We start from the raw sequence: 22,081 nt of genomic DNA, 5'->3' as shown, positions 1-22,081 counted from the left end.
CGCGTCCGGGGCCCCCAGGGGTCCTCCCGGCAGCCCCCAAAGCTTTTTAACTAACTTTTTTTTCTTTTTACGAGCTTTTTTTTTTAACAAAAGAGCTTTTTTTTAACGAGGCCCAACATCTGCAGGCTCGCAGCGCCGTGGGGACGTGGCCACGCCGCGCAAAGCCCCCGTGCCTCCCGCCAGGGATGCTCCGGGAGCCAAGCAGGGAGGCGTCGAACTCCCGCCCCCCCCCAAAAAAAAGAAAAACCCTGGAAAATGTGACGAGCCCCCCCCACGCCCCCCCCCAGGCCCGGAGCCGGTTTGGCCCCCGCAGAGGCGGCGGTGACGGCCGCGGGCCAGGGACCTGGGCAGGGCCTTGTTGGTTTTGGCCGCCCCGTGCCGGCCATCGCCTCCTTCGCTCCCGGCCTCCCTCCGAGGTGGGGCTGGGGGGGTGAAAACGGGGTGTGGGGGGGGCAGCAACAGCTCTGCCCCCCGCCCCCCCGGCTGGGGCCATGCAGGGGAGGGGGTCGGGGGTCCCGGGGGCACACGGGGGACGGGGACGGCTCGTGGCTGGCACGAGGAGGGGGTGTGGGACGCAGCGGGCGGCGGGTGCCGGCTGCCAGCCCCCCCCCGGGCCAAAACCCCCCCCCCCCCCCGGGCTTGGCCGCTCAGCACCAGGCAGCAGCACCTCTCCCCTCCCCGCAGCCCCCACCGGGGCGCAAAAAGCGGGATTTAGAGGAGGGGGAGCAGGGGCACAGCCCCCCGGGGGGGGCACTGAGGGGGGCTTTAAGGTCCTGCAGGGAGGGCAAAAACCTTGGGGGCTCGGAGCAGCCCCCTTGGGGTGTCCCCAGCCTGCAGTGACCCCCCCCCCAAGGTCATTTTAGGGCCGAGGACGCCCCTGCAAAGCGCCCCCGCTGCGGCCCCCTCGCGCCATTCCCCAGGTCCCCCCGGCGCACGGAAGGGCTCATTAATCATCTCGTTAATCATCTCATTAATCATCTCTCGTTTAATGGGCATCCCGGACACAAAACAGTCCCGCTTCGGAGCGGCTCCGCGGTGAGGCCAGCCGGGGCGCACCGAGGAACTCGCTGGGGGGGCACGTTCAGGAGTTCGGGGACCCAAACCCCCGCCCCGGTGGCGTCCGGGAGGCCACCACGTCCCCAAAGGGACGGACAGACAGACGCGGACAGACGGACGGACACCGCTCCCACCCCGGCCCCCCCCCATTTGCGGCAGGACTTACGCCCAGGGGAAGGCAGCGCCCGAGTCCCGCAGGGGAGCAGCTCCCGGGGGTGCGCGGGACTTCCCGGCACGGCAGGGCCTGCCTCGGCCCGCCCCGCAGCCCTTTTTTTGTGTATTTTTTTTAAGTTTATTTTTTATTTTTTTAATCCCGGAGCCTTTGGGGGCCCGGCTCGAGGTAGTTGTGCAAGGCCACGGGGGAGGTGATGGGCCCCGAGCTGCGCAGGGACGCTCCCCCGGGGCGAGCCCGGCTCCGTCCCCTCCCTGCCAGTGGCGGGGCAGGGCCCCCACCTGCGAGGACCCCCCCCAAAAAACCCCCCCCACCTGGGCACAGCCACATTTGGCCCTCCGATGTTTTCGGGGTCCCGGAGGGGGGCTCCGACAGCCCCGAGGTGCTCGGGGTGGGACCTGGGAGCGTGTCCCCCCCCCTTGAAGGCAGGGGCTGGCCCCGGCTCTCCCCACGCCGCGGGGTCTCAGGGCACGGCGGGGGCTTGGTGCTGCCACACCACGGGGCCGCAGCGCTCGCTGCCTGCTCCTTCTTCCTCCGTCTTCCTCCTCCTCCTCCTCCTCAGGGCTCTCGGAGCCCCCCCGCGGGGGCTGGCTGCTCACTGCTGCTCGGGGTTCAGCGCCAGGTGCTGCTCCCACTCGGCCTCCACCACCCTGTAGAGCTCCATGGTGGCCCTGGCGTCCTCCACCGAGGAGTGGCCGCTCTTCCCCACCTGCCGGGGGACGACGGGGACGCGAGGGTTGGGCACGGCCCCCGGGGCGGCCGGGAGGAGAAAAAAAAAAACAAAAATCCCACCCCCCCCCGGGGACTCCCGGCTGCCTCGTGCGGGGCTGAGCTGCGCCCGTGGGCGGCTTTTGGGGAAGAGGGAACCGAGGCACGGGGCGGCGGCGGCGGGGTGTGGGGTGCCCCGGCCCCCGGATGGGACGGGAACCCCCGGAGAAACAACAAACCGCCAGCGCCTGGCTGGCCACAGCCCCAAAAGAACCCCTGGGCCCCCCAAAAAACCCCCAGAACCCCCACAGAACGCCTCAGAGTCCCCAAAAAACCCCCAAGGCCCTCAAAGAACCCCTGGGCCCCCAAAGAACCCCCCAGAGCCCCCGAAGAATCCCCCAAGGCCCCAAAGAACTCCTCAGAGCCCCCAAACAACCCCCCAGAGCCCCCAAAGAACCCCCTGGGCACCAAAGAACCCCCCTGGGCCCCCAAAGAACCCCCCAGAGACCCCACAGAACCCACCTGGGCCCCCAAAGAACCCCCCAAGGCCCCCAAAGAACCCCTCAGAGCTCCATAGAACCCCCCCAGGCCCTGAAGAACCCACGGGCCCCCACAGAACCCCCCAGAGCCCCCCAAAAAAACCCCAGAGCCCCCAAAGAACCCTTCAGAGCCCCTACAGAACCCCTCAGGGCCCCACAGAACCCCCCCGAGCCCCCAAAGAACCCACCTGGGCCCCCAAAGAACCCCCCAGAGCTCCACAGAACCCCCCCGGGCCCCCCCAGAACCCCCCTGGGCCCCACAGAACCCCCTGGAGCCCCCAAAGAACCCCCCAAGACCCCCAAAGAACCCCCCCAAGCCCCCAAAGAACCCCCCCCGGCCCCCAAAGAACCCCCCAGAGCCCCCCCAGAAGCCCCAAAGGCCCCCCCAGAACTCCCCAAGGCTCCCCCGTGCCGGGGGAGCAGGACGAGGCCCCGCGCGGCGCACCTGGATGTCCCGGTGCAGCAGCTCCTTGGCCAGGCGCTTCAGGGAGACGGAGACGCCCTCGGGGAAGCCGCCGCGGCGGTTCAGCAGCGGGATTTTGGAGGTGTCGCGGGTGAGAGCCTTGGGGTGGCAGTACTTGAGCGCCTTGAAGTCGTTGTGGATGGCGTGGCCGACCACCACCTTCCCGCTGAGCAGCCGCACGATCTGGGGGACCAGAGGAGGGCAGAGGTCGGGGGGCAGGCCCCGGGGCACCCCGCAGCCCCCGGGGGGGGATCGGGTTGGGGCCGGGACGTGGGGCTGGGCGGGGGTAACAAAGACCCCCCCCTTTTCTGCTGCAGGGGGGGAGCTGGGATGTGGGCAGCCCCCCAGCACCCCGTCACGCCCCACAAACGGCCCCATAACGCCCCCAGCAGCGCGTCCCCATGCCCACCCTCTCCAACCCCCCCCAGAAGCCCTTCAAACACCACAAGCCCCCCAAAACCCCCCAGCATCCCTACAAACACCACAAATACCCCCAACCCCCCCCGCATCCCTCCAAACACCCCAACCCCCCCCAAAATCCCTCCAAACACCCCAAACCTCCCCCAAAGCCCCCCCAGCATCCCTCCAAACACCCCAAACCCGACCAAAACCTCCCCAGCATCCCTCCAAACACCACAAACCTCCCCCAAAGCCCCCCCAAACCCCTCCAAACACCACAACCCCCCCTAACCCCCCCCCAAGCATCCCTCCAAACACCCCAAACACCCCCAAAACCCTCCCAGAATCCCTCCAAACACCATAAACACCCCCAACCCCCCTCCCAACAACCCTTCAAACCCCCCAAACCTCCCCCAACCCCCCCCAAACCCCTCCAAACACCACAACCCCCCCCCAAAACCCCCCCAGCAGTCCTCCAAACACCCTCCCCCCAAAAAAGCGCACGCCCCGGCCTGCGGGCGCGCACCTCCCGCTGGGCTTTGCTGAAGGGGACGGCGTTGGCCAGGTGCTGCCTCCTCACGCCGCTCCAGCGCGTGCGGTAGTCGACAACGGGCTCGGTGGGCCGCACGTAGTGGTCGTACAGGACGTCGCCCTCGTAGCCCACGATGCTGCAGCGGGCCAGGGCGCTGGTCCGCCCGCCGGGGCCCGTGCCCACCATCTCGCAGTCGATGGCCACCAGCTTGCAGGGAGCCGGGGGGGGCCCGGAGGCTTTGAGGGGGGGGCCAGAGGCTTTAGGGGGGGGCCCAGAGGCTTTGAGAGGAGCCCCAGAGGCTTTGAGGGGAGCCCCAGAGCCTTTAGGAGGGGGCCCAGAGCCTTTAGAGGAGGGCCCAGAGCCCTTGAGGGGGGCTCCAGAGGCCTTGGGGGGGGCACCAGAGGATTTAGGGGGGGGCCCAGAGCCTTTGGGACCCCCAGAGCCTTTAGGGGGGCCCCCAGAGCCTTTAGGGGAGCCCCCAGAGCCTTTAAGCCCCCCCCCCGGGCCTTTAGGGGCTCCCTTCTCGGGCGCAGCGCCCCCTCCTGAGGGAGGCCGCCGCCATTTTGTGCCCTCCCGGCCCCCCCCGCCTCCCCGCGGCCGCCCCCCGCCGCAGGCCCCGGGTTTTTTTGGGTCGCCCCTGGGCTGGCGGCGGGCGTTCGGGGGCAGCTGCTTCTCCTTGAGAGCCCCGAGCCGCTCGAGGAGCCGCCGGCGCCGGACGAAGCTGCGGTGCCGCCGGTTGCCGGCCGGGGGCCGCCGGGGGGGGGGGGGGGCCGCCGACGGCGAAGCTCACGTTGAGGATGAGCTCCGACATGGCGGCCGGAAGCGGAAGCGGAAGGGGCGGAAGCGGGTGCTCCTCGCGCCGGCCCCGCGCGCATGCGCGGCGCCGCCGGCGGGAAGCCGGAAGGGAGGTGAGTGGGGCGCGCGCGGCCGCTCTGGCCCGCCGGAGGGCGGCTCTATGGTATGGGGGGGGGGGGTGTTGGGGCGCGTCCGGTGACGTCAGGGCAGGGGGTGTGATGTCACCGTGAGGGAGGGGAGGGGAGGGGGTGGGGCAGGCTGGGGCTGCCCGGTGATGTCATGGCGGGGGGGGGGGGGCGCGTCACTGCGTGACGTCACGGGGGTGGACCGGAGAGCTGCGGGTCTGGGTGACGTCACAAGGCGGTGATGTCATCAGGGTGGCACTGTGACGTCATGGCCCGGGAGTCGAATATCGGCACCGCGTGATGTCACAGCCCCGGAGTAATCTCATGCCCCCAGCATGACATCACAACCCAGGAGGTGACATCACCCCCCAGCATGACGTCACACCCCCCAGGGTGACGTCAGAGCCCAGGAGGTGACGTCAGAGCCCAGGAGATGACGTCATTCCCCCAGCATGACGTCACACCCGCCCCCAGGCGCTGCCATGCCGGGCCCCGCCCACCCCGCCCTGCACTGGGAGCAGCAGCGGGCGGCCGACATCGTGCGGCTCCTGGCCATGTACCGCCCGCTGCTCGACGCCTGCGTCATCGTGAGTGACCCGACCCAGCCGCATGACCCCACCCCGACCTTGACCCCGACCCCGACCCCTAACCCTAACTGTAGCTACGACCATGACCTCAACCCCAACCCCAACCCTAACCCTAAACCCCAACCGTAACACCAAACCCAATCCCAACCCTAAACCCTAATTATGACCCCAACCCCAACCCCATACATAAATATGACCCTAGTTAGGTCCCTGAACCCAACCCCAACCCTTAAACTTAACCCTAACCACAACCCTAAACCCAACCCTAACCCCTAACCCCTAACCCTAACCCCAACCCAGACCACAAACCTAACCCTAATCCTAACCCCAAACCTAACCCTAAACCTATCCCTAACCCTATCCCTAACCCTAACCCCAACCCCAACCCTAACCCCACCCCGACCCGAACCCCAACCCCAACCCCAACCCCAACCCTAACCCCAAACCTAACACTAACCCTAACCCAAACCCTAACCCCAACCCTAAATCTAACCCCAACCCTAATCGCAACCATAACCCCAACCCCAACCCCAACCCTAACACTAACTCTTACCCTATCCCTAATCCTAACCCTAACCCTAAACCCAAGCCTAACCTGAACCCCAAACCTAACCCTAACCCCAACCCCAACCCCAACCTTAGCCCTAACCCTAACCCTAAACCCAACCCTAACCCTAACCCCAACGCTAACCCTAACCCTAACCGTAACCCTAACCCTAACTGTAACCCTAACCCCAACCCCAATCCCAACCCTAACTCTAACCCTAATTATCACCCTAATTAGGACCCCAACCCCAACCCCAACCCCAACCCTAATTATCACCCTAATTAGGACCCCGACCCCAACCCCAACCCTAACCCTACCTACGCCCCCCCCCCAACCCCGATAACCCCCTTAATCCCCTCCCACCCCCCCCCCCCGCAGGATTTCTTCGCCGAGGGGCTGTGGGCGCAGCTCCCCCCGGCCTGGCAGTCGGCCCTGGCGGCGGCGCCCCCCCCGCAGCTGGCGGCCACCCTGCTGGGCACGGCGGCGGCCCCGCGCGCGGCCTGGCCCCTGTCCCTGCTCGCCTTCGCCGCCGCCGCCCGCGCCCTGGCCTTGCCCCGGGGGCGCCCCGGGGGGGCCCCGCGCCCGCCCTGCCACAGCCCCCGCCTGCACCCGCTGCTGCGCCGCCACGTCAAGCCCAAGAAGCAGCACGAGATCCGGCGCCTGGGCAAGGTCGGTGGCCCCCCCGTAACGCCCCGTGTCACCATGTGCCCCCCCCGTGTCACCCTATAACGTCCCGTGTCACCCCATAACACCCCGTGTCACCCCGTAACACCGTGTCATCCCATAACACTCCATGTCACCCCGTAATGCCCCGTGTCACCCCCTAACACCCCGTGTCATCCTGTAACACCCCATGTCACCCCCTAACACCCCGTGTCATCCTGTAACACCCCATGTCACCACATATCCCCCTGTGTCACCACATGTCCCCCCATGTCACCCCATACCACCCCGTGTCACTCCGTAATGCCCCGTAACACCCCGTAACGCCCCATGTCACCCCATAACCCCCCATAATGCCCCGTGTCACCCCGTAACGCCCCACGTCACCCCATAACACCCCGCCTCACCGCATGTCCCCTCGTGTCACTCCACAACACCCCATGTCACCCGTGTCACCCCATGCTCCCCCGTGTCACCCCATACCTTCTCCACGTCACCCCACAACTCCCCATGTCACCCCAGGAGCCCCTCCTGTCACTCTGTGTCCCCTCCCTGTCACCCCGTGCCCCCCGTGTCACCACACGCCCCCCCCCCCATATCACCCCACACCCCCATGTCACCCCATGACCCCCATGTGTCACCCTGGGCCCCTTCTGTGTCACCCCACAACCCTCACGTCACCCCACAGCCCCCCCATGTCACCCCAACCCCCCCCATGTCCCCACAGCCCCCCCATGTCACCCCAACCCCCCCCATGTCCCCACAGCCCCCCCATGTCACCCTGTCCCCCCCAGTGTCCCCACAACCCCCCCCATGTCCCCACAACCCCCCCCATGTCCCCACAGCCCCCCCATGTCCCCACAGCCCCCCCATGTCACCCCAGCCCCCCCATGTCACCCTGTCCCCCCCAGTGTCCCCACAACCCCCCCCATGTCACCCCAGCCCCCCCATGTCACCCTGTCCCCCCCGTGTCCCCACAACTCCCCCGTGTCCCCACAACCCCCATATGTCCCCACAGCCCCCCCATGTCACCCCAGCCCCCCCATGTCACCCTGTCCCCCCCCCGCGTCCCCCCCGTCCCTTCTCCCCAGGTGCTGCAGCGGCTGAGCCAGGCCACGGGCTGCGACCGCGTGGTGGACGTGGGCGCTGGGCAGGTACGAGGTGGGGGGGGGGGGGGACACACCCCGGGGACGCGTCGTGTGTCCCCCCCCCGACACCGGGCACGTCCCCGTGTCCCCCCCCCCCAGGGCCACCTCTCGCGCTTCCTGGCCTTCGGCCTCGGCCTCTCCGTCACCGCCGTGGAGGGCGACGGCCGCCTGGTGGGCCTGGCCGAGCGCTTCGACCGCGAGCTGCTGCGGGAGCTGGCCAAAAAACGGGCACGGGGCGACGGGGGGGGGCCGCTCCCACCCCCCCGGCACCCCGAAAGCAGCCCCTGGCACCCCAAAACCCCCCCCCGGCGCCCCAGGAGCCGCGCACCCCTCTGTCCCCGCTGCCCGCGGCACGTGGCCGGCCGGCTGGACCCGCGGGCGCCCGGGGAGGAATTCCTGCTGCCCCCCGCCCCGGGGCCGGGCCCTCCCGCCAGGAACCCGCTTCGGGGGGCGCCGGGGGGCGAGCGGGTGCTGCTGACGGGGCTGCACGCCTGCGGGGACCTCAGCGTGGCCCTGCTGCGCCACTTCGCCCGCAGCCCCCACGTGGCCGCCGTCACCTCGGCCGCCTGCTGCTACATGAAGCTCTCCACGCGGCCCCAGCCCCAGGACCCCGGTCCCCAGCCCCAAAATCCAGGTCCCCAGCCCCAAAACCCCGAACCCCAGCCCCAAAACCCCGAACCCCAGCCCCAAAATCCCAATCCCCAGCCCCAAAACCCTGGTCCCCAGCCCCAAAATCCCAATTCCCAGCCCCAAAACCCCGCTCCCCAGCTCCAAGACCCCAGTCCCCAATGGCAAAATCCCAGTCCCCAGCCCCAAAATCCCGGTCCCCAACTCCAAAACCCTGGTCCCCAACCCCAAAATCCGAGTCCCCAGCCCCAAAACCCTGGCCCCCAACCCCAAAAGCCCAGTCCACAGCCCCAAAACCCCGGCCCCCATCCCCATCCCCAAAAGCCCGGTCCCCAGCTCCAAAACTCCAGTCCCCAGCCCCCAAATCCTGGTCCCCAGTCTCAAAACCCCAGTCCCCAGCCACAAAACCCTGGTCCCCAACCCCAAAACCCCAGTCTGCAGCCCCAAAACCCCGGCCCCCATCCCCAAAATCCCAATCCCCATCCCCAAAACCCCGATCCCCAGCCCCGAGACCCCCAGCCCCGAGACCCCAGCCCCGTAGCCCCGGAGCCCGTTCCCGAAGCCCCGGGCTACCCGCTGAGCGCCTGGGTGGCCGCGCTGCCGGGCCACGAGCTGTCGTACCGCGCCCGCGAGGCCGCGTGCCACGCGCTCGAGGCGTTCGCGGGGCGGCTGCGCCGGGGCAGCGCCCGCCTGCGCGCCCACTGCTACCGCGCCGCGCTCGAGAGCCTGATCCGGGCGGCAGAGCCCAGCAAGAGGCGCCTCGGGGTGCAGGCGGGGAAGAAGGCCCACGAGCTCAGCTTCCCCGAGTGCGTGCGGGGCGGGAGGGCGTCCCCCTTCTCCTGGGGGGGGGCTGCTTTTGGGGTGGGCCCTTCTCCTGGGGTGTCACTTCTCCTGGGGTCCCTTCTCCTGGGGTGTCCCTTCTCCTGGGGTCCCCCCTTTCCCGGGGTCCTCTCTTCTAGGATGTCCCCTTTCCTGGGGTGTCCCTTCTTTAGGGGGGTCTTCTTCTGGGGTGGGCCCTTTCCTGGGATGTGCCTTCTCTTGGGGTCTGCTCTCCCGGGGTCCCTTCTCCTGGGGTGTTCCCTCTCCTGGGGTGCCCTTCTTCTAGGGTCCTCCTCTCCTGGGGTGTCCCCTCTTCTAGGACGTCCCTTCTCCTGGGGGGCCTTCTTCTGGGGTGGGCCCTCTCCTGGGGTCCCCTATCCTGGGGTGTTCCCTCTCCTGGGGTCCTCCTCTCTTGGGGTGTTCCCTCTCCTGGGGTGTCCCTTCTTCTGGGGTCCCTTGTCCTGGGGGGCCTTCTTTTGGGGTGGGCCCTTCTCCTGGGATGTCCCTTCTCCTGGAGTCCCTTCCCCCATGGTCTGCTCTCCCGGGGTCCCTTCTTCTAGGGTGTCCCCTCTCCTGGGGGGCCTTCTTTTGGGGTGTCCCCTCTCCTGGGGTGTCCCTTCTTCTGGGGTGCTCCCTCTCCTGGGGTCCCCCCTTCTATCTCCTGGGGCCCCTTCTCCTGGGGCATCCCCCCTTCTGGGTTGTCCCCCCTTTTGGGATGTCCCCTCCTTTCCTGGCATCCCTTCTCCTGGGGTGTCCCTTCCCCTGGTATCCCCTCTCCCGGGGCCCCCCTTCTGGGATGTCCCCTTCTTCCCTGGGGTGTCCCCTTCTCCTGGGGTGTCCCCCCTTCTGGGTTGCCCCCCCCTCCTGGGGTCTCCCCCTCTGGGTCTCCCCCTTTCCTGGGGTCTCTCCCTCTCTTGGTGCCCCCTCTCTTGGGGTCGTCCCCCTGTCTCCTGGTGTCCCCTTTTCCGGGGTGTCCCCCTCCCTTGGGGTCCCTCTCTCTTGGTATCTCCTCCTCTCCCCTGGGGTCTCCCCCTTCTCCTGGAGGGTCCCCCGGGGGGTCCCCTCACCCCGTTAACCCCCGCCCCCCGTGTCTCTGTCCCCCCCCCCTGCAGCTACGCCCGCCTGGGGCTGCCCCGCGTGGGACTGGACCCGGCGCGGGTCCCGCTGGACTCGGGGGCGGTGGGCGCCATGCTGGCCCGGCAGCACGAGGTGCTGGCCTTCCTCAGCCTGGTGCTGCTGCTGGCCCCGCTGGTGGAGAGCCTCATCCTGCTCGACCGCCTGCTCTACCTGCGGGAGCAAGGTGGGTGCCGGGGGGGGCGGTTTGGGGGGGGAAATGGGGAGGGGGCGCCGGTGGTGACCTTCTCTCTGCCCCCCCCAGGCTTCCAGTGCGCCCTGGTGCCCCTCTTCGATCCCCGGTTCTCCCCGCGCAACCTGGTGCTGGTGGCGGCGCGGGCGCCGCTGGACGGGGTGCTGGAGGGCCTGGAGGAGGACAGCGGCGAGGAAGAGGAGGAGGAGGAGGAGGAGGAAGGGGCAGGGGGGGCAGCGCAGCCCCCCGGGCAGGGACGGGGCTGAGCGGTGCGGCGGGGACGGAAGGACGGGCGCCCAACCGCTGCCGTGGGGCAGGAGGAGAAATAAAATTGTTTTGTGGGTTTTTTTTAGTGGTGCGGGGCTCGGACTGAGGGAACGGGGTGGGGGTGGGGAAAAGGGGGGCCTGCCCCCACCCCCCAGCGTGGCCGAGAGCCGCCCCGAAAGCACCGCAGCCGCAAAAAAAATAGGGCGAAAACCGAAATATAGCTACAAAAAAACAAAAAATCCTTTATTTTGAGCTGCTGCCCGCGGGGCGGGGGCGCCCGGGTTCCCCGCTCAGTACCAGTAGGATTTCCTGGCCCGGCGCGTCTCCACGATGCCCGCGGCGTCCATGATCTCCTCCTCGAACGTCCTCAGCGAGGGCAGGTACGTCTTTTCCAGCGCGTCCTCCACCGAGGTGTCCTTGGGGCCGTCTGCGGGCACAGGGGACGGCGCTGAGCGCCCCCCCAAGCCCGGAGCCGCACCCCCAAGCCCCAAACCCGTGCCCCTCACCGATCCACTGCTCGGGGACGACCCCGTCGCGGCGCTGCCGCAGCGGCAGGGGGATGATGCGGCCGGTGCGCAGCGAGACGCGCACCCGCTCGCCCTCCTCCGTGTAGCGCCACTGCACCTCCGTCGGCTTCCTGGCGGCGGGGGGGGGGAGAACGGGGATCAGCGGGGACCCCCCTGGTGTCCCCCCCCTCATGGTGTCCCCCCCCCAGGGCGTTACCGGTCCTCAGGATCCACCAGGGCGACCTGGCTGAGCAGCAGCGGGGCCTCGCTGGCGATGTAGGTGCCGCTGAATTTGGCCAGCCTGTTGATGTAGCGGTAGTGCTGCGGGATAGAGGGGGGGGTTAGGGGTGTTCCGTGCCCCCCCCCCCCAGCACCGCAGCCCCCCCCCACCCCCCCGGCTCGCCCCTCACCGTGTTCAGCCCTTCCACGACGACCCAGTTGCGGGCTCGCACCACCTGCGTGACCAGCGCCTGCTTCCCCGCGTCCTTCCCGGCCAGCACCTGCACCTGCGGGGGGGGTCGGGGGGGGGGCAGAGGGAACGGGGGGGGCTCAGTGGGGCTGAAGGAGCGGGGGGGGTCCCTGGGGACCAATAAATGGGGGACTCTCCGGGGAAGGTAAAACGGGGGGCTCTCCTCGGGTCCAATAAAAGGGGGGAGCTCAGAGGGGCTGAAGGAACGGGGGGGGGCCCCCAATGGGTCCTAAAAGGGGGGGTCCCCGGGTCCCATTAAAGGAGGAGGGGGGGCTCCCCGGGTCCCAATTAAAGGGGGGTCCCCAGGGGCCTATTAAAAGGGGAATGGGGTGGGCTCCCACGGGGGGCATTAAAGGGAGGGCTCCGCGGGTCCCTATTAAGGGGGGGCTCCCCGGGGGGGCCATTAAGGAGGGGGGGAGTTCCCCAGGTCCCAATTAAAGGGGGGGGTCTCCAGCGGCCCTAAAAGGGGGGTCCCCGGGTCCCATTAAAGGGGGGGCTCTCCAGGGGGGCATTAAAAGGGGGGCACTAAGGGGGGGGGCTCCCCGAATCCCAATCAAAGGGGGGGGCTCCCCGGGTCCCAATTAACGGGGGGCTCCCTAGGTCCCAAAAAAAGGGGGGGGTCCCGAGGGGCCCTAAAAGGAGGGGGTCCCCGGGTCCCATCAAAGAGGGAATGGGGGGGCTCCCCGGGGGGCCGTTAAAGGGGGGGTTCCCCGGGGGCCCTAACGGGGGTCCCCGGCCCGGCTCACCGTGTCCCCGCGGAACACCTTCCACTCGTCCCTGCCGACGGGCTCCACGAACACCTTGTTGCGGCGCTGCCCGGGGGGGTTTTTGCGCTGCTCGGGGCCGGTGCCGGGCCGCCACGTCCCGTGCCGGTACCCGGAGGGCAGCTTGGGCCGGGCCGCCAGGCCCAGCAGGGCCGACACCCGCATGGCGGCGGGGGCTGGGGGGGCGCCGGCTGAGAGGGGCCGGGGGCCGAGCCCCGACACCGGGAACCAGACCCCGAGCCCGGCCCCGAGCCCCCGGGACCCTCCCGGTTCCCCCCGGGCCCCCCCGGCCTCACCTCAGCGTCCCGCGGCCTCTCGCTCCCGGAAGTGGCGGCGCCGCGGTGCACGCCGGGACGCGTAGTCCCGCCGCGGGGCGCGCTGGGAGTTGTAGTCCTTCACCCCCCCGTTCCCCCCTCGTGGCCCGCCGCTGGCGCGGTGCATCCCGGGAGCGGGCCGCCATTGACCTCTCTCCCGCGCAGCGGGGCATGCTGGGAGTTGTAGTCCACGCGGCCTCCTCCCAGTTTACCCAGTACCCCCCCACTCCCGTAGGGCCCAGTCCGACAGAAACGGCCCCGGGGCGTGCGGGAGCCGGGCCGGGGGCTGGGGCAAGGCCGGGGGCGGCGGTGAGGCCGTGGGACCGCACTGCACCAGCTCCCTGCCCCCCATGGCCGCCATTATACCCCCCCACCATTATCTGCCCCATTTGCCCCCCACGCCCCCCTAAGTGCCCCCCGCAGCCCCCCATTGCCCCCCCAGGCCTCCGCCTGCTGCCCAGGCCCGGCCCTGGCTCCCCAAGTGGGGCCGTGGCGGTGGCCGAGGCCTGGGGGCACGGAGCTGGGGGCTCCCCCCATGGCCAAGGGGGGGTCCCCGAGGGGTCCCCGGGGGGTCCCCGGTGCCCGTGGCGGGGGCAGCAGCGGCCCCGGCAGCTGGGAGCTGGGCTGGGAGCAGCGCTGGCGCCTGGCCAGGGCTCCATTTTCTGCTGCAGCTCCCGGCCCTGCGGCCACGGGGCTCTCCGGGGGGATTTGGGCACCGGGGTCACCGGGATCCCCATCGTGCCCCCCCCCTCCAGGGACCCACTGGCAGGGAGGAAGCGTTTGTGAGGGGAAACGGCTCCCGTCCCAGCCCCTCCGTGGCATTTTCTTGTAGAATGGTGTTTTTCCACGTTAGTAAAAATCTCTCCTCTGAAAAGCTTCCTCCTGCTGCTCTCCTTCCCCTCTTTCAATCATTTTTCTCCCCCTGTTCCAGTTCACCCCGGGCCCTTTCTGCATTTCCTTCTGGGCTCCTCCTGGCACCGAGAAGGTGAAACGAGCCCAAAGGGCCCCGAAATCGCCCTGCAGAGCCCTCTCACCTGCAGCACAGCGGGAAGGGGCCGACCCCTCGAGACAAAGACACCGGCAGAAGCGCTTTAAAAAGGCATGAATCGCTTTTATTTCAAATCAACTGATCAGCCCCCTAGAAATCACTAATACAAAGCATGCGCCCTGCGACGGCGGGGCCAGGAGATGCGGGTCGGTTCAGGGGTTATCGTTACCGGGTTTCTCTTCATTTCTCTTTTTTATTTCATTTTTTTTTCGGTTTGTTTCTCGTTTCCGGAGCCGCGGACGTGACGAGCCGACGAGGGCGAGACGGGGCAGCACCCAGGGAGCCCAGCGGGGAAGGGGCAGGCGGGAGATCAGCTCGCCGGGGAGGCCGCTACGGACTGCAGGAGCGAAGAGACCCGGGTGTTCGGTCACAGACCCCGCGACGTCGGGACCCCAGCTGGGGATGGAGCCCCGGGACCCCCCTCCGCACCCCTGGGGATGCTCCCCTGTGCCCAGGTGGGTTGAGGAGAGCCCAGTTTTGGGGGCTCACGGTCACCCCACTCACCGCCCTCACCTCTCCTTGTGGTCTCTGACCTCCTCCGCCTTGTCCTTGCCCTCCTGCTTGGCTTCGTTGGCGTCCAGCACACCAGCGGCGTCACTGTTCTTCTCCTTCTCCCCTTCGGTTGGGTTGGGCTTCGGCTCCTCCTTGGGGGCCTCTTCGTTGTCGACCTTCTTCTCCCCTTCCTGCCCCTCCGCCTCCTTGGTGCGTTTGGGGGAGTCCTGGGCACGGGGAGCTCGGCTCAGCCCTGCCCCGGCGCCCCCTGCCCATGTCCCCGTCCCCGCCGTCCCCCTACCTCCAAAGCATCTTCTGCTTTCCTCTTGATCCCGGCTTTCTCGTTCTTCTCCTTGGACTGCTCGTCGATCACCAGCTTCCCCTCCTCGTCGCTGCTGCCCTCCGCGTTGCCTTTCTTCTCCCCATCGCCCTCCGGCTCCCGCTCTGGCTCGGCGTCCTCGGGGCAGGTCTTCTTCGGGGTGGGCTGGGGGCGACACCAGGGCTTAAGAGAGGGGGGCCGGGACACCCGGGGAGGGGGACGGGAGGCGGCCACGGAGGGCTGCGGCCCCGCGGATCACCACCCACCTGGTACCCGGAGGCTTTGACGGTTGGGTTGTTCTCGATCTCCCACAAGCCTTCGCTGAACCCTTTCCTTTTGTTGGGTTTCCCAAACTTCTCCTTGCATTCTTCATAGGGGAAGAGGTCTTTGGGCCCCAGGAATGCCCTGCTCGGGGGAAAGCAATGAGGAACGGCGGCTGGGGAGTCCCGCCTCTCCCCCAAACCCCCTGGATCCCCGCAGAGCCACGCCACTGGCTCCTTCCCCAGCTCCTTCCCCAGCTTTGGGCACCACCCAATGCCCCCGGGACCACCTCAACCATCGCTGCCCCGTGGAGACCGAGACCCCGGAGGGTCGGATCTCTCCGTGTCCCCGTTAGCCCCACAGACCCCATCTTGCGCCAGGGCCCCACTCACGTTTCGTGGGTCCCGAAGAAGAAGACTTGGTATTTGTTGGAGGACGACTTCACCGCGGCTTCTGGCATCTCGTCAATCTGCGCAACGGAGAGGAAAAGGCGAGGGCTGGGGAGGGCGCAGCCGACGGGACATCACCCACCGCTCTCCTGGCCACCGTGTCCCCGGTCCCGACTCCCGACCCAGCAGCTACCACCGCGAGGCGGGTGCCCCGGTGCCTGGATCCATCTGGGGCATCGCTACCGCCTCGGCCGAGCGCCCGCAGCCCCCTGCAGAGCCCCGTCCCCGCTCCCAAGCCGGCGGCAGCACCGCCAACACCCGGAGGGGATGGCGAGGAGCGGCCGCCCTAAGCCCTTGTCTAGACTGGCTCAGACGCATCGAGCTCAGCAAAATCGTGGCCCCAGCCGCGCGCAGGAGGAACGGCTCCAGCCCGGCCCTCGGGGGGGGAGCAGCCCCAACACCCAGAGCCCCGCAAGCCCCCCCGGTGGGCGAGCGGCCCCGCTGGCAGGTGCCGTGTCACCGAGCGGGAATATTCCCGGCGCGCCACGCGGGGAACACAGCACCAGCAGCGCCGGCGGCTTTTTATAGCGTCTAAAAATAACCCCCGCTTGAGCCAGCGCGAGCACAGCCATAAATTCCCGAGAAAGCCTCAAAGGAAGGGGGAAGGAGAGAAAGCGGGTGGGGGGTCTCGCTGGGGAGAAAGGTGGGAGAGCGAAAGCCGCCGGGCCCCGCTGCCAGCGCGCTGCTGACTCACGGCGCGACCCGAGCCTCAGTTTCCCCAGGTGGCCGCGCTGGCGCGGGGCTCCCGCAGGGCTGCCACCGGGACTTTTTTTGTCCCCTTTCCTCCTGGCACGTCGCGGACGTGGCCCTGGAGCAAGCCGCAGCGCTCGGCGCCGGATCTGGACCGGGGGTTGCGGCCGGTTTAATTCCCGGAGCTGGAAATATCGGCCGGCTTCGCCCCGAGACGTCCAAGGGTTGGCTCCCGGGACTGCGCCGGGTCGCAGCGCTGTGGGGACGGGATGCCCGAGCTGGGGACTCCACGCAGGGACGGGGACACTCGTGGGGAACGTCCCCGCTGGCGGGGAGCCGATGGGACAGCTCACTGCTGGTCCCCACTCGAGGGACCCACGTGGAGCAAGGGGGGGGATGTGCCCACGCACAGCTTGGGGCAGCCGGGACCCAAAAACCCACCCCGGGGTGCTCTCGTGACCAGCAGGTGCCCGGTGCTGTGCCGGGTCCGTGGCTGGTCCCCCCCCGGGCACCGAGCCCTGGGTGCGGGGCCGCCGCGGGCAGCGCCCAGCCCCACGCCCTCCTCCCTGCATCCTCCTTCCCGGATCCGCGGCGCGTTTCGGGCTCGGCGACGTGCCTCCACTCGCCGCCACCCCCGGGCCCGGGGACACATCCCACGTGTGGGAGCCCTCCGAGGGCCGCGGCGCTCCCGGGCCCGTTTGGCAAGACCCGGGGAGCCGGGGCGGGGATGGGGGCGAGCGTCGGTCCCCGCCGGTGGCACCAAGCTCGGCCTCGCCACCGCGCCCCGGTGCCAGAGCCCTGCCCGCCCGAGCTGCCGCCACCGCCGGGAGCAGCAGCGCCGTCCCCACGCGGCGCTGGTGGGGCGGAGGAGAAAATCTGAGTCAGAGGGCGGGCGGCCGGCCCGGCCCCGCCGCCGCCGCCGGGATGCTTCGGCGCGGATCACGTTTCTGCAGGTCGCTCCCAGGACACCAAGGGCCCCCCCCCGCCAGCCCCCGCGGAGCCCTTTAGGAGCGGGGCTGGGCGAGGACGGGACACCCCCAGATGCAGCCGCGCCGTCCCGGCTGTGCCACCCCACGGGGGCTGCCGTCGCTCCCGTTCCGAAGAGCGTTTAATTGCAGCTTGATTTCACCCTGCCGAGGGCGAAGCGGGGCGGACGCGGCCCCGGCGCGGCCACGAGGCCTTCGCAGCGGGCCCGGCTATTTTTAAAAATCCTCCATCCCCGAGGAAAGGCTGCGCACGTGGTGCGACCGCGGCGGCTCGGCCCCCGGCGCTCTCCCCGCAGGATGTCCCCGCAGCCCCCGCTGGGGACGGGGACCCCGGGGCGCCGTTGTCCCCAAGCCCCCCCCGCCGCCGCCACCACCTCGGCCCCGTGCGCGGTGCCACGTCCCCGGCCCCACGCCGGGAGCCGTCCTTGGCCAAGGTCGTGGTTGGGCAAAGGGGGCGCGGTGCAGCCCGCGGCGGGGACCCTGGGGAACAGGGGGGTGCTGCGGGACCCCCCCTGCCGTGCGGCCACCCCTCGGTCACTGCTGAACGTCCCCAGGGTGCTGGGGATGGCTCGCGTGTCCCCTGCTGGAAGGGCGCGCACCGCACGCGGCACCCAGCGGGCGACGGCCCCTTATCTGGCCCTTCTTCACCCAAAACCCCGTCCTCCTAGAAGAGGCCGCGGCATCTCGACGCGCAGCAGCGGGCGGGGAAGCAGGGACAGGGGAGATAAGGGGCCGCAGCCAAGATACCCCAACAGCAGCGCGGGCAGGCGCTGGGGCTGTTTGGAAATCCCTCCGTCCCCCTGGGACCCCCCCCCCGGACAAGGCGTCTGGAGCCCACCCGGAGCTCGGCCGGCCGCCGAAGCGCCCAGGGGCATCACCCAGGGCACCCACGTCCCTTTGTCCAGCCCTGCCGCTCGTGCGCCCTTCGCGGTTCCCCAGCCGGCTCCAGCAAACAGCGTCCGGGGTGGGGGGCAACAAAAAATAAAAATAAAAAATAAAAAAAAAGGGGGCTGGGGTGGGAGGGAAAGCTCTGGAGCGTGGCGGGGGCAGGACGAGCACGCACCCCGGCACGGACTCTGCACCCAACCTCTGCACCTGGACTTTGCCACCGGTGCCCGGAGCGCAGCGAGACTGGGAGCAGCCCAGCTGGGGCCCGGCGGTGCCAGGCCCTGCCTCGGTTTCCCCGCTGATAGGGACGGGGTGGCGATCTGGGGGCGGGCAGGGGGAATTACTTCACGTGGGTCGAGCCCGTGGGGGGGCCACACGCGCGCACCCGGCTGTCACCGGTGCCAGCCTGGCCATCCCCTGCCCCAAAGGACGTTGCTGCGGGGGCACGAGGCCGGGCACAGCCCCGGGGGTTTATCTCGTCCCCGTGGGGCCGCCCTGGCTCCTGCTGGCAGCACACGGGGGGCCTGATCCTGCCCACCCGGCTCCCCACCGCCGCTCTGCCCCCCGCTGAAGGCCCCAAACACCCGCTGAGGGGAGCGGGCGACGCTCGGGGCCCTGGAGCAGCACCGGTCCCCGCAACACCTGACCTGCAGGAAATAAATAATGGGCCGTAAGAAACAAGGCCCTGGCCGTGCCACGAGGGATGCAATGAGGCGGGGAGACCTTATGGAGTCGGGGGAGAGGGGCGGCACCTCTGCCCCCAGCCGCCTGCACCCCGGGAGGAAGGGGACAGCAAAACCCCGCGCCGGGCCCTGCCGGTGCCACCCCCCCGGCTCGCGTGCCTCAGTTTCCCCTCCGCACGCAGCCCCTGCTTGCGGTGCCGGCCCCTCGGGAGAGGTTTCCAGGCACAAACCGGCGGGTTTCGGTGAAGGATGAAACAATCTGGGGGGGCCGAGCTGGGCCGCTCGTGTTGCAGGCGCCTTGGCGGCGGGGGACCCACGCGCACGTGCTGGGGAAATCGGCCCCGGCCGGCGCCTCCTCGCTCCCGGCTCCTTGCCCTCGGTTTCTCCGCTCGCCTCCTGCTCCCGCTCCGGCCCCAAAGGGTTCGGGGGGGCAGAAACCGAACACCCCGATGGGTGACGGGGACGGGCAGCGTTTCATCAGGGCGCCCCATTAGTCACGGGCCGGCCCTGCCCGCTCCGCTGGAGCGAGAAATGGGATTAGTCAGCGGCGGGAGGGCGAGGGCTCGGCCCCCCCCAACCCGGACCCCAACCCCGCAGCCGAGCCCCTAAGCGGGGGGACCCTTGGGGGGGGGGCGTTGGGGCCCCGGGGGGCGAGCACGAGGCTCGGTGGGGGGGGGTTGGTTTGATTCCTTTCGGTGTTTTTAACCGCAGAGGGACGGAGGCCGAACGAGGCCCGGCGCTTCGAGGCCGTGGTGGCGGCGGTGCTGGGAATGGGGGGTCCTGGGGGGGGGGGGGGGTTGGGGGGGCTCGTGGGGACCCCCCCCCCGCCGAGCGGAGGGCGCAGGGCTCTCGAGTGCGCGTTCGGGGGCCGGTGCCAGAAGCGAGCGGCTCCCCACCCCCTCCCCGGCCTGGCCGCCAAAATCCTCATAAACCAAACAAAAGTTGGCCAGGCCCGGGGAGGGGAAGGAGCCTGGAGGGGGGGGGGGGGGGGGGCACCGAGGGGTGAGGGGGGGGGCTCCAACACCTTCCGCTTCGCTGCCCACCCCCCCCCAAATCTCCCCCCCCCCCCCCCACCCCACCCCGGGCCGTGTGGGCGCAGCGCGGCCCAGCACCCTCTGCAGCCAGGCCGGGGTTTTTTTTTTTGGGGTGGGGGGGGGTTCAAGGAGCTTGTGGTGGTGTGGGGGGGCGAGACAAAGCCCCCCCTCCCCTAAATAAAGCCACGGTGTTGGGGGGGGGGGGGTTAAAATCCACCCCACCCCCGCGCCCGCCCCCGACTTGTCCCCATGGGCACGTGGAGCGTTGGGGACCCCCCCCCACGTGTGTGCCCCCCCCCAACGAGTGTTACCCCCCCCCCCACGTGTGTGTGCCCCCCCCCTCCGTGGGGGCACGATGTGGCCAGGACATTTCGACCCCCCCCCAAGCCCCCCATGTGCGCTCATAGAAGGAGAGGGGGGGGGGCACACACGCGTGGACCCCCCCCCCCCTTTGCACACACACCTGCCTGTACCGGGGGGGGGGCACGTCGCTTCCCCGAGGGATCCGAGGGAATATTCTTCAATAAAATAAGGAAATAAAGGCCTAAATGGCGCCCCCCCCCCCCGTGTCCCCCCCCCCCAGGTGCTTACCCGGGCAGGCCAGTGCGGGTAGCCCTTCATCTTGGCGAAAACCAGGTCCCCGCATTTGTACTCCTTCTGCCGGTTGGACCGGGACATGGTGGCTGCCGGGGGGGGGGGGCAATTAGGGCTGGGGGGGGTAATTAGGGCTGGGGGGGGGGTAAGGGGGGAGGGAGAGAAAAAAGGGAGGGGGGAAAAAGGGGCGAAGTTTGGGAGCCCGGCAAAAAAAAAAAATTAAAAAATTAAAAAAAAATAAAATAAAGGGGGGGGGGATAAAAAGCGTGGGGGGGGGAATAAAGGGGGAGGGGGGAGGAAGGCGGCGGCCCCCACCGCAGCGCGGCGCGGGGGGGGCGGCGGCGGCCCCGGTGCTAGGAGCGGCGCGGCGCGGCGGGCCCCTGCCCCATGCAGTTGTTTGTGTTTGAATTCAACTGCGCCCTCCCCCGGCCCCCCCCAAATCCCTTCTTCTTCCCCCCCCCCCCCCAACCCCCCACCCCCAAAAAAAAAAAAAAAGGGAAAGGAAAAAAAAAAAAAAAGGAAAAAAAATCCCCTCCCCGCCGCTCGAGGCGCTCCGCGCTCCCTTGGCCGGCCTGGCGCAGGCGCGCTCCCGTTCCGCGCCCCCCCCGTGCAGGGTCACGTCTGCAAAAATAATTAACACGCCCCTAATTAGCGATGCGTGTTCGCGAGGGTGGTGTTTGGGGGGGAGGGGGGAAAGGCCTGGGAGGGGGGGGGCTGTGCCCCGAGCGCCGGCGCTCGCCTCCTTTTGTGCGCCGGGAAATTCGGGAATTAATTAATTGGGGAAGAGGTTTGGGAATTAATTGGGGAAGAGGTTTGGGAATTAATGGGGGAGATAAGTTGGGAAGAGGTTTGGGAATTAATTTGAGTGTTAATTTGGGAAGAAAATAGGGAATTCATTTGGGGAAAAAAATGGGAGTTGGGAAATAGTTTGGGGAGAAAATTGGGAATTAATTTGGGTGTTAATTTGGGGAGAAAATAGGGAATTAATCTGGGGAGAAAATTGGGAATTAATTTGGGAAATAACTTGGGGAGAAAATTGGGAATTAATTTGGGTGTTAATTTGGGAAGAAAATAGGGAATTAATCTGGGGAGAAAATTGGGAATTAATTTGGGAAATAACTTGGGGAGAAAACTGGGAATTAATTTGGGAAGAAAATTGGGAAGAAAATTGGGAATTTGGGAAGAAAATTTGGAATTAACTTGGGAAGAAATTATGGAAATTAATTAAATACAAACAACCCCCCCCCGGTTTTAATTCCTGCTCAGGGAAGGGGCACCAGGCTGCCAGCGCGTCTCCGTAGCCCCGAGTCCCAAACTGGGGTGTTTTCGTGGGGTTTTTGCCCAGAAAAGCCCCAAAATCCCAAATCATTTTTTTTTTAGAAATTCCCTGGCGCTGCACGGGGTACCAGGATTAATCCGGGTGCACAAAATGAAGCACGAAGGGGAATCTTTGGGTGCTGGGGGGGGGAGCTGGGACCGGGTCCGTCCTTCAGCGGCTAATTTTGGGGTGCTGGGGGGGTTCCCCTCCTGCATGGCCCCCCCAGACCCCCCCAAATTGTCGCCCTGGGGTTCTGCACAGAGAACCCGGTGCAGATCCTCAGCCTCCCGGGGTCCTCGGCTGGAGGCTTCTCCTTGCACCCCCCGCCCGCTTTCCTTGCCCGAATTTCTCCTGATTAGCCCCAAAACGGCTCAAACAACCAGGAGGAGGGGGCACAGCGGGACGCGGCACCCCATTGTCGGGGGGGGCAGCCCGAGGAATTTGGGGAGACGAAGGCGAGCCTGGCCTGCCCGTCCGCCCCCACAGACCTTCGTCCCCCCGGTCCCTGCCGTC

At 68.3% G+C, this 22,081-nt stretch overlaps 4 protein-coding genes across 10 annotated transcripts; 1 reads left to right on the top strand and 3 right to left on the bottom strand.

Moving 5' to 3' along the window:
• Nucleotides 1-964: 964 nt before the first annotated feature.
• ISG20L2 (interferon stimulated exonuclease gene 20 like 2) lies at nucleotides 965-4,683 on the bottom strand. Its single transcript, XM_083813179.1, has 3 exons — nucleotides 3,864-4,683; nucleotides 2,921-3,121; nucleotides 965-1,937 (listed from the first exon to the last, which is right to left on the bottom strand). Exons 1-3 carry the CDS (start codon nucleotides 4,053-4,055, stop codon nucleotides 1,824-1,826), a joined length of 507 nt encoding a protein of 168 aa, XP_083669305.1. The 5' UTR covers nucleotides 4,056-4,683; the 3' UTR covers nucleotides 965-1,823.
• METTL25B (methyltransferase like 25B) lies at nucleotides 4,654-10,879 on the top strand. Of its 2 annotated transcripts, none has more exons than XM_083813103.1 (7): nucleotides 4,654-4,777; nucleotides 5,182-5,376; nucleotides 6,302-6,592; nucleotides 7,678-7,740; nucleotides 7,834-9,167; nucleotides 10,293-10,480; nucleotides 10,559-10,879. In XM_083813103.1, the coding sequence occupies exons 2-7, from the start codon at nucleotides 5,242-5,244 to the stop codon at nucleotides 10,750-10,752; spliced, it is 2,205 nt and encodes a 734-aa protein (XP_083669229.1). In that variant the 5' UTR covers nucleotides 4,654-4,777; nucleotides 5,182-5,241; the 3' UTR covers nucleotides 10,753-10,879. The 2 variants fall into 2 exon arrangements, with proteins under 2 accessions (XP_083669229.1, XP_083669228.1); XM_083813102.1 differs by having other exon boundaries at nucleotides 4,740-4,777; nucleotides 5,124-5,376.
• Nucleotides 10,880-10,969: 90 nt separating this feature from the next.
• On the bottom strand, nucleotides 10,970-12,938 carry MRPL24 (mitochondrial ribosomal protein L24). Of its 2 annotated transcripts, XM_083813176.1 has the most exons (6): nucleotides 12,789-12,938; nucleotides 12,475-12,668; nucleotides 11,670-11,765; nucleotides 11,477-11,580; nucleotides 11,260-11,390; nucleotides 10,970-11,180 (listed from the first exon to the last, which is right to left on the bottom strand). In XM_083813176.1, exons 2-6 carry the CDS (start codon nucleotides 12,655-12,657, stop codon nucleotides 11,044-11,046), a joined length of 651 nt encoding a protein of 216 aa, XP_083669302.1. In that variant the 5' UTR covers nucleotides 12,658-12,668; nucleotides 12,789-12,938; the 3' UTR covers nucleotides 10,970-11,043. The 2 variants fall into 2 exon arrangements, with proteins under 2 accessions (XP_083669302.1, XP_083669301.1); XM_083813175.1 differs by having other exon boundaries at nucleotides 12,475-12,832.
• A 958-nt stretch (nucleotides 12,939-13,896) lies between these two features.
• Nucleotides 13,897-20,753, bottom strand: HDGF (heparin binding growth factor). Of its 5 annotated transcripts, none has more exons than XM_083813167.1 (6): nucleotides 20,248-20,753; nucleotides 15,319-15,395; nucleotides 14,932-15,070; nucleotides 14,648-14,830; nucleotides 14,368-14,573; nucleotides 13,897-14,191 (listed from the first exon to the last, which is right to left on the bottom strand). In XM_083813167.1, the coding sequence occupies exons 1-6, from the start codon at nucleotides 20,332-20,334 to the stop codon at nucleotides 14,185-14,187; spliced, it is 699 nt and encodes a 232-aa protein (XP_083669293.1). In that variant the 5' UTR covers nucleotides 20,335-20,753; the 3' UTR covers nucleotides 13,897-14,184. The 5 variants fall into 5 exon arrangements, with proteins under 5 accessions (XP_083669293.1, XP_083669294.1, XP_083669292.1 ...); XM_083813168.1 differs by having other exon boundaries at nucleotides 14,388-14,573; XM_083813166.1 differs by lacking the exon at nucleotides 20,248-20,753 and adding an exon at nucleotides 18,853-19,176 and having other exon boundaries at nucleotides 14,388-14,573.
• Between the last annotated feature and the right edge of the window lie 1,328 nt (nucleotides 20,754-22,081).

The sequence above is a fragment of the Anser anser genome, assembly GCF_964211835.1.
Source record: "Anser anser genome assembly, chromosome: 28".
Taxonomy (NCBI): Eukaryota; Metazoa; Chordata; class Aves; order Anseriformes; family Anatidae; genus Anser; species Anser anser.
This window is presented reverse-complemented; position numbering and strand designations above follow the sequence as displayed.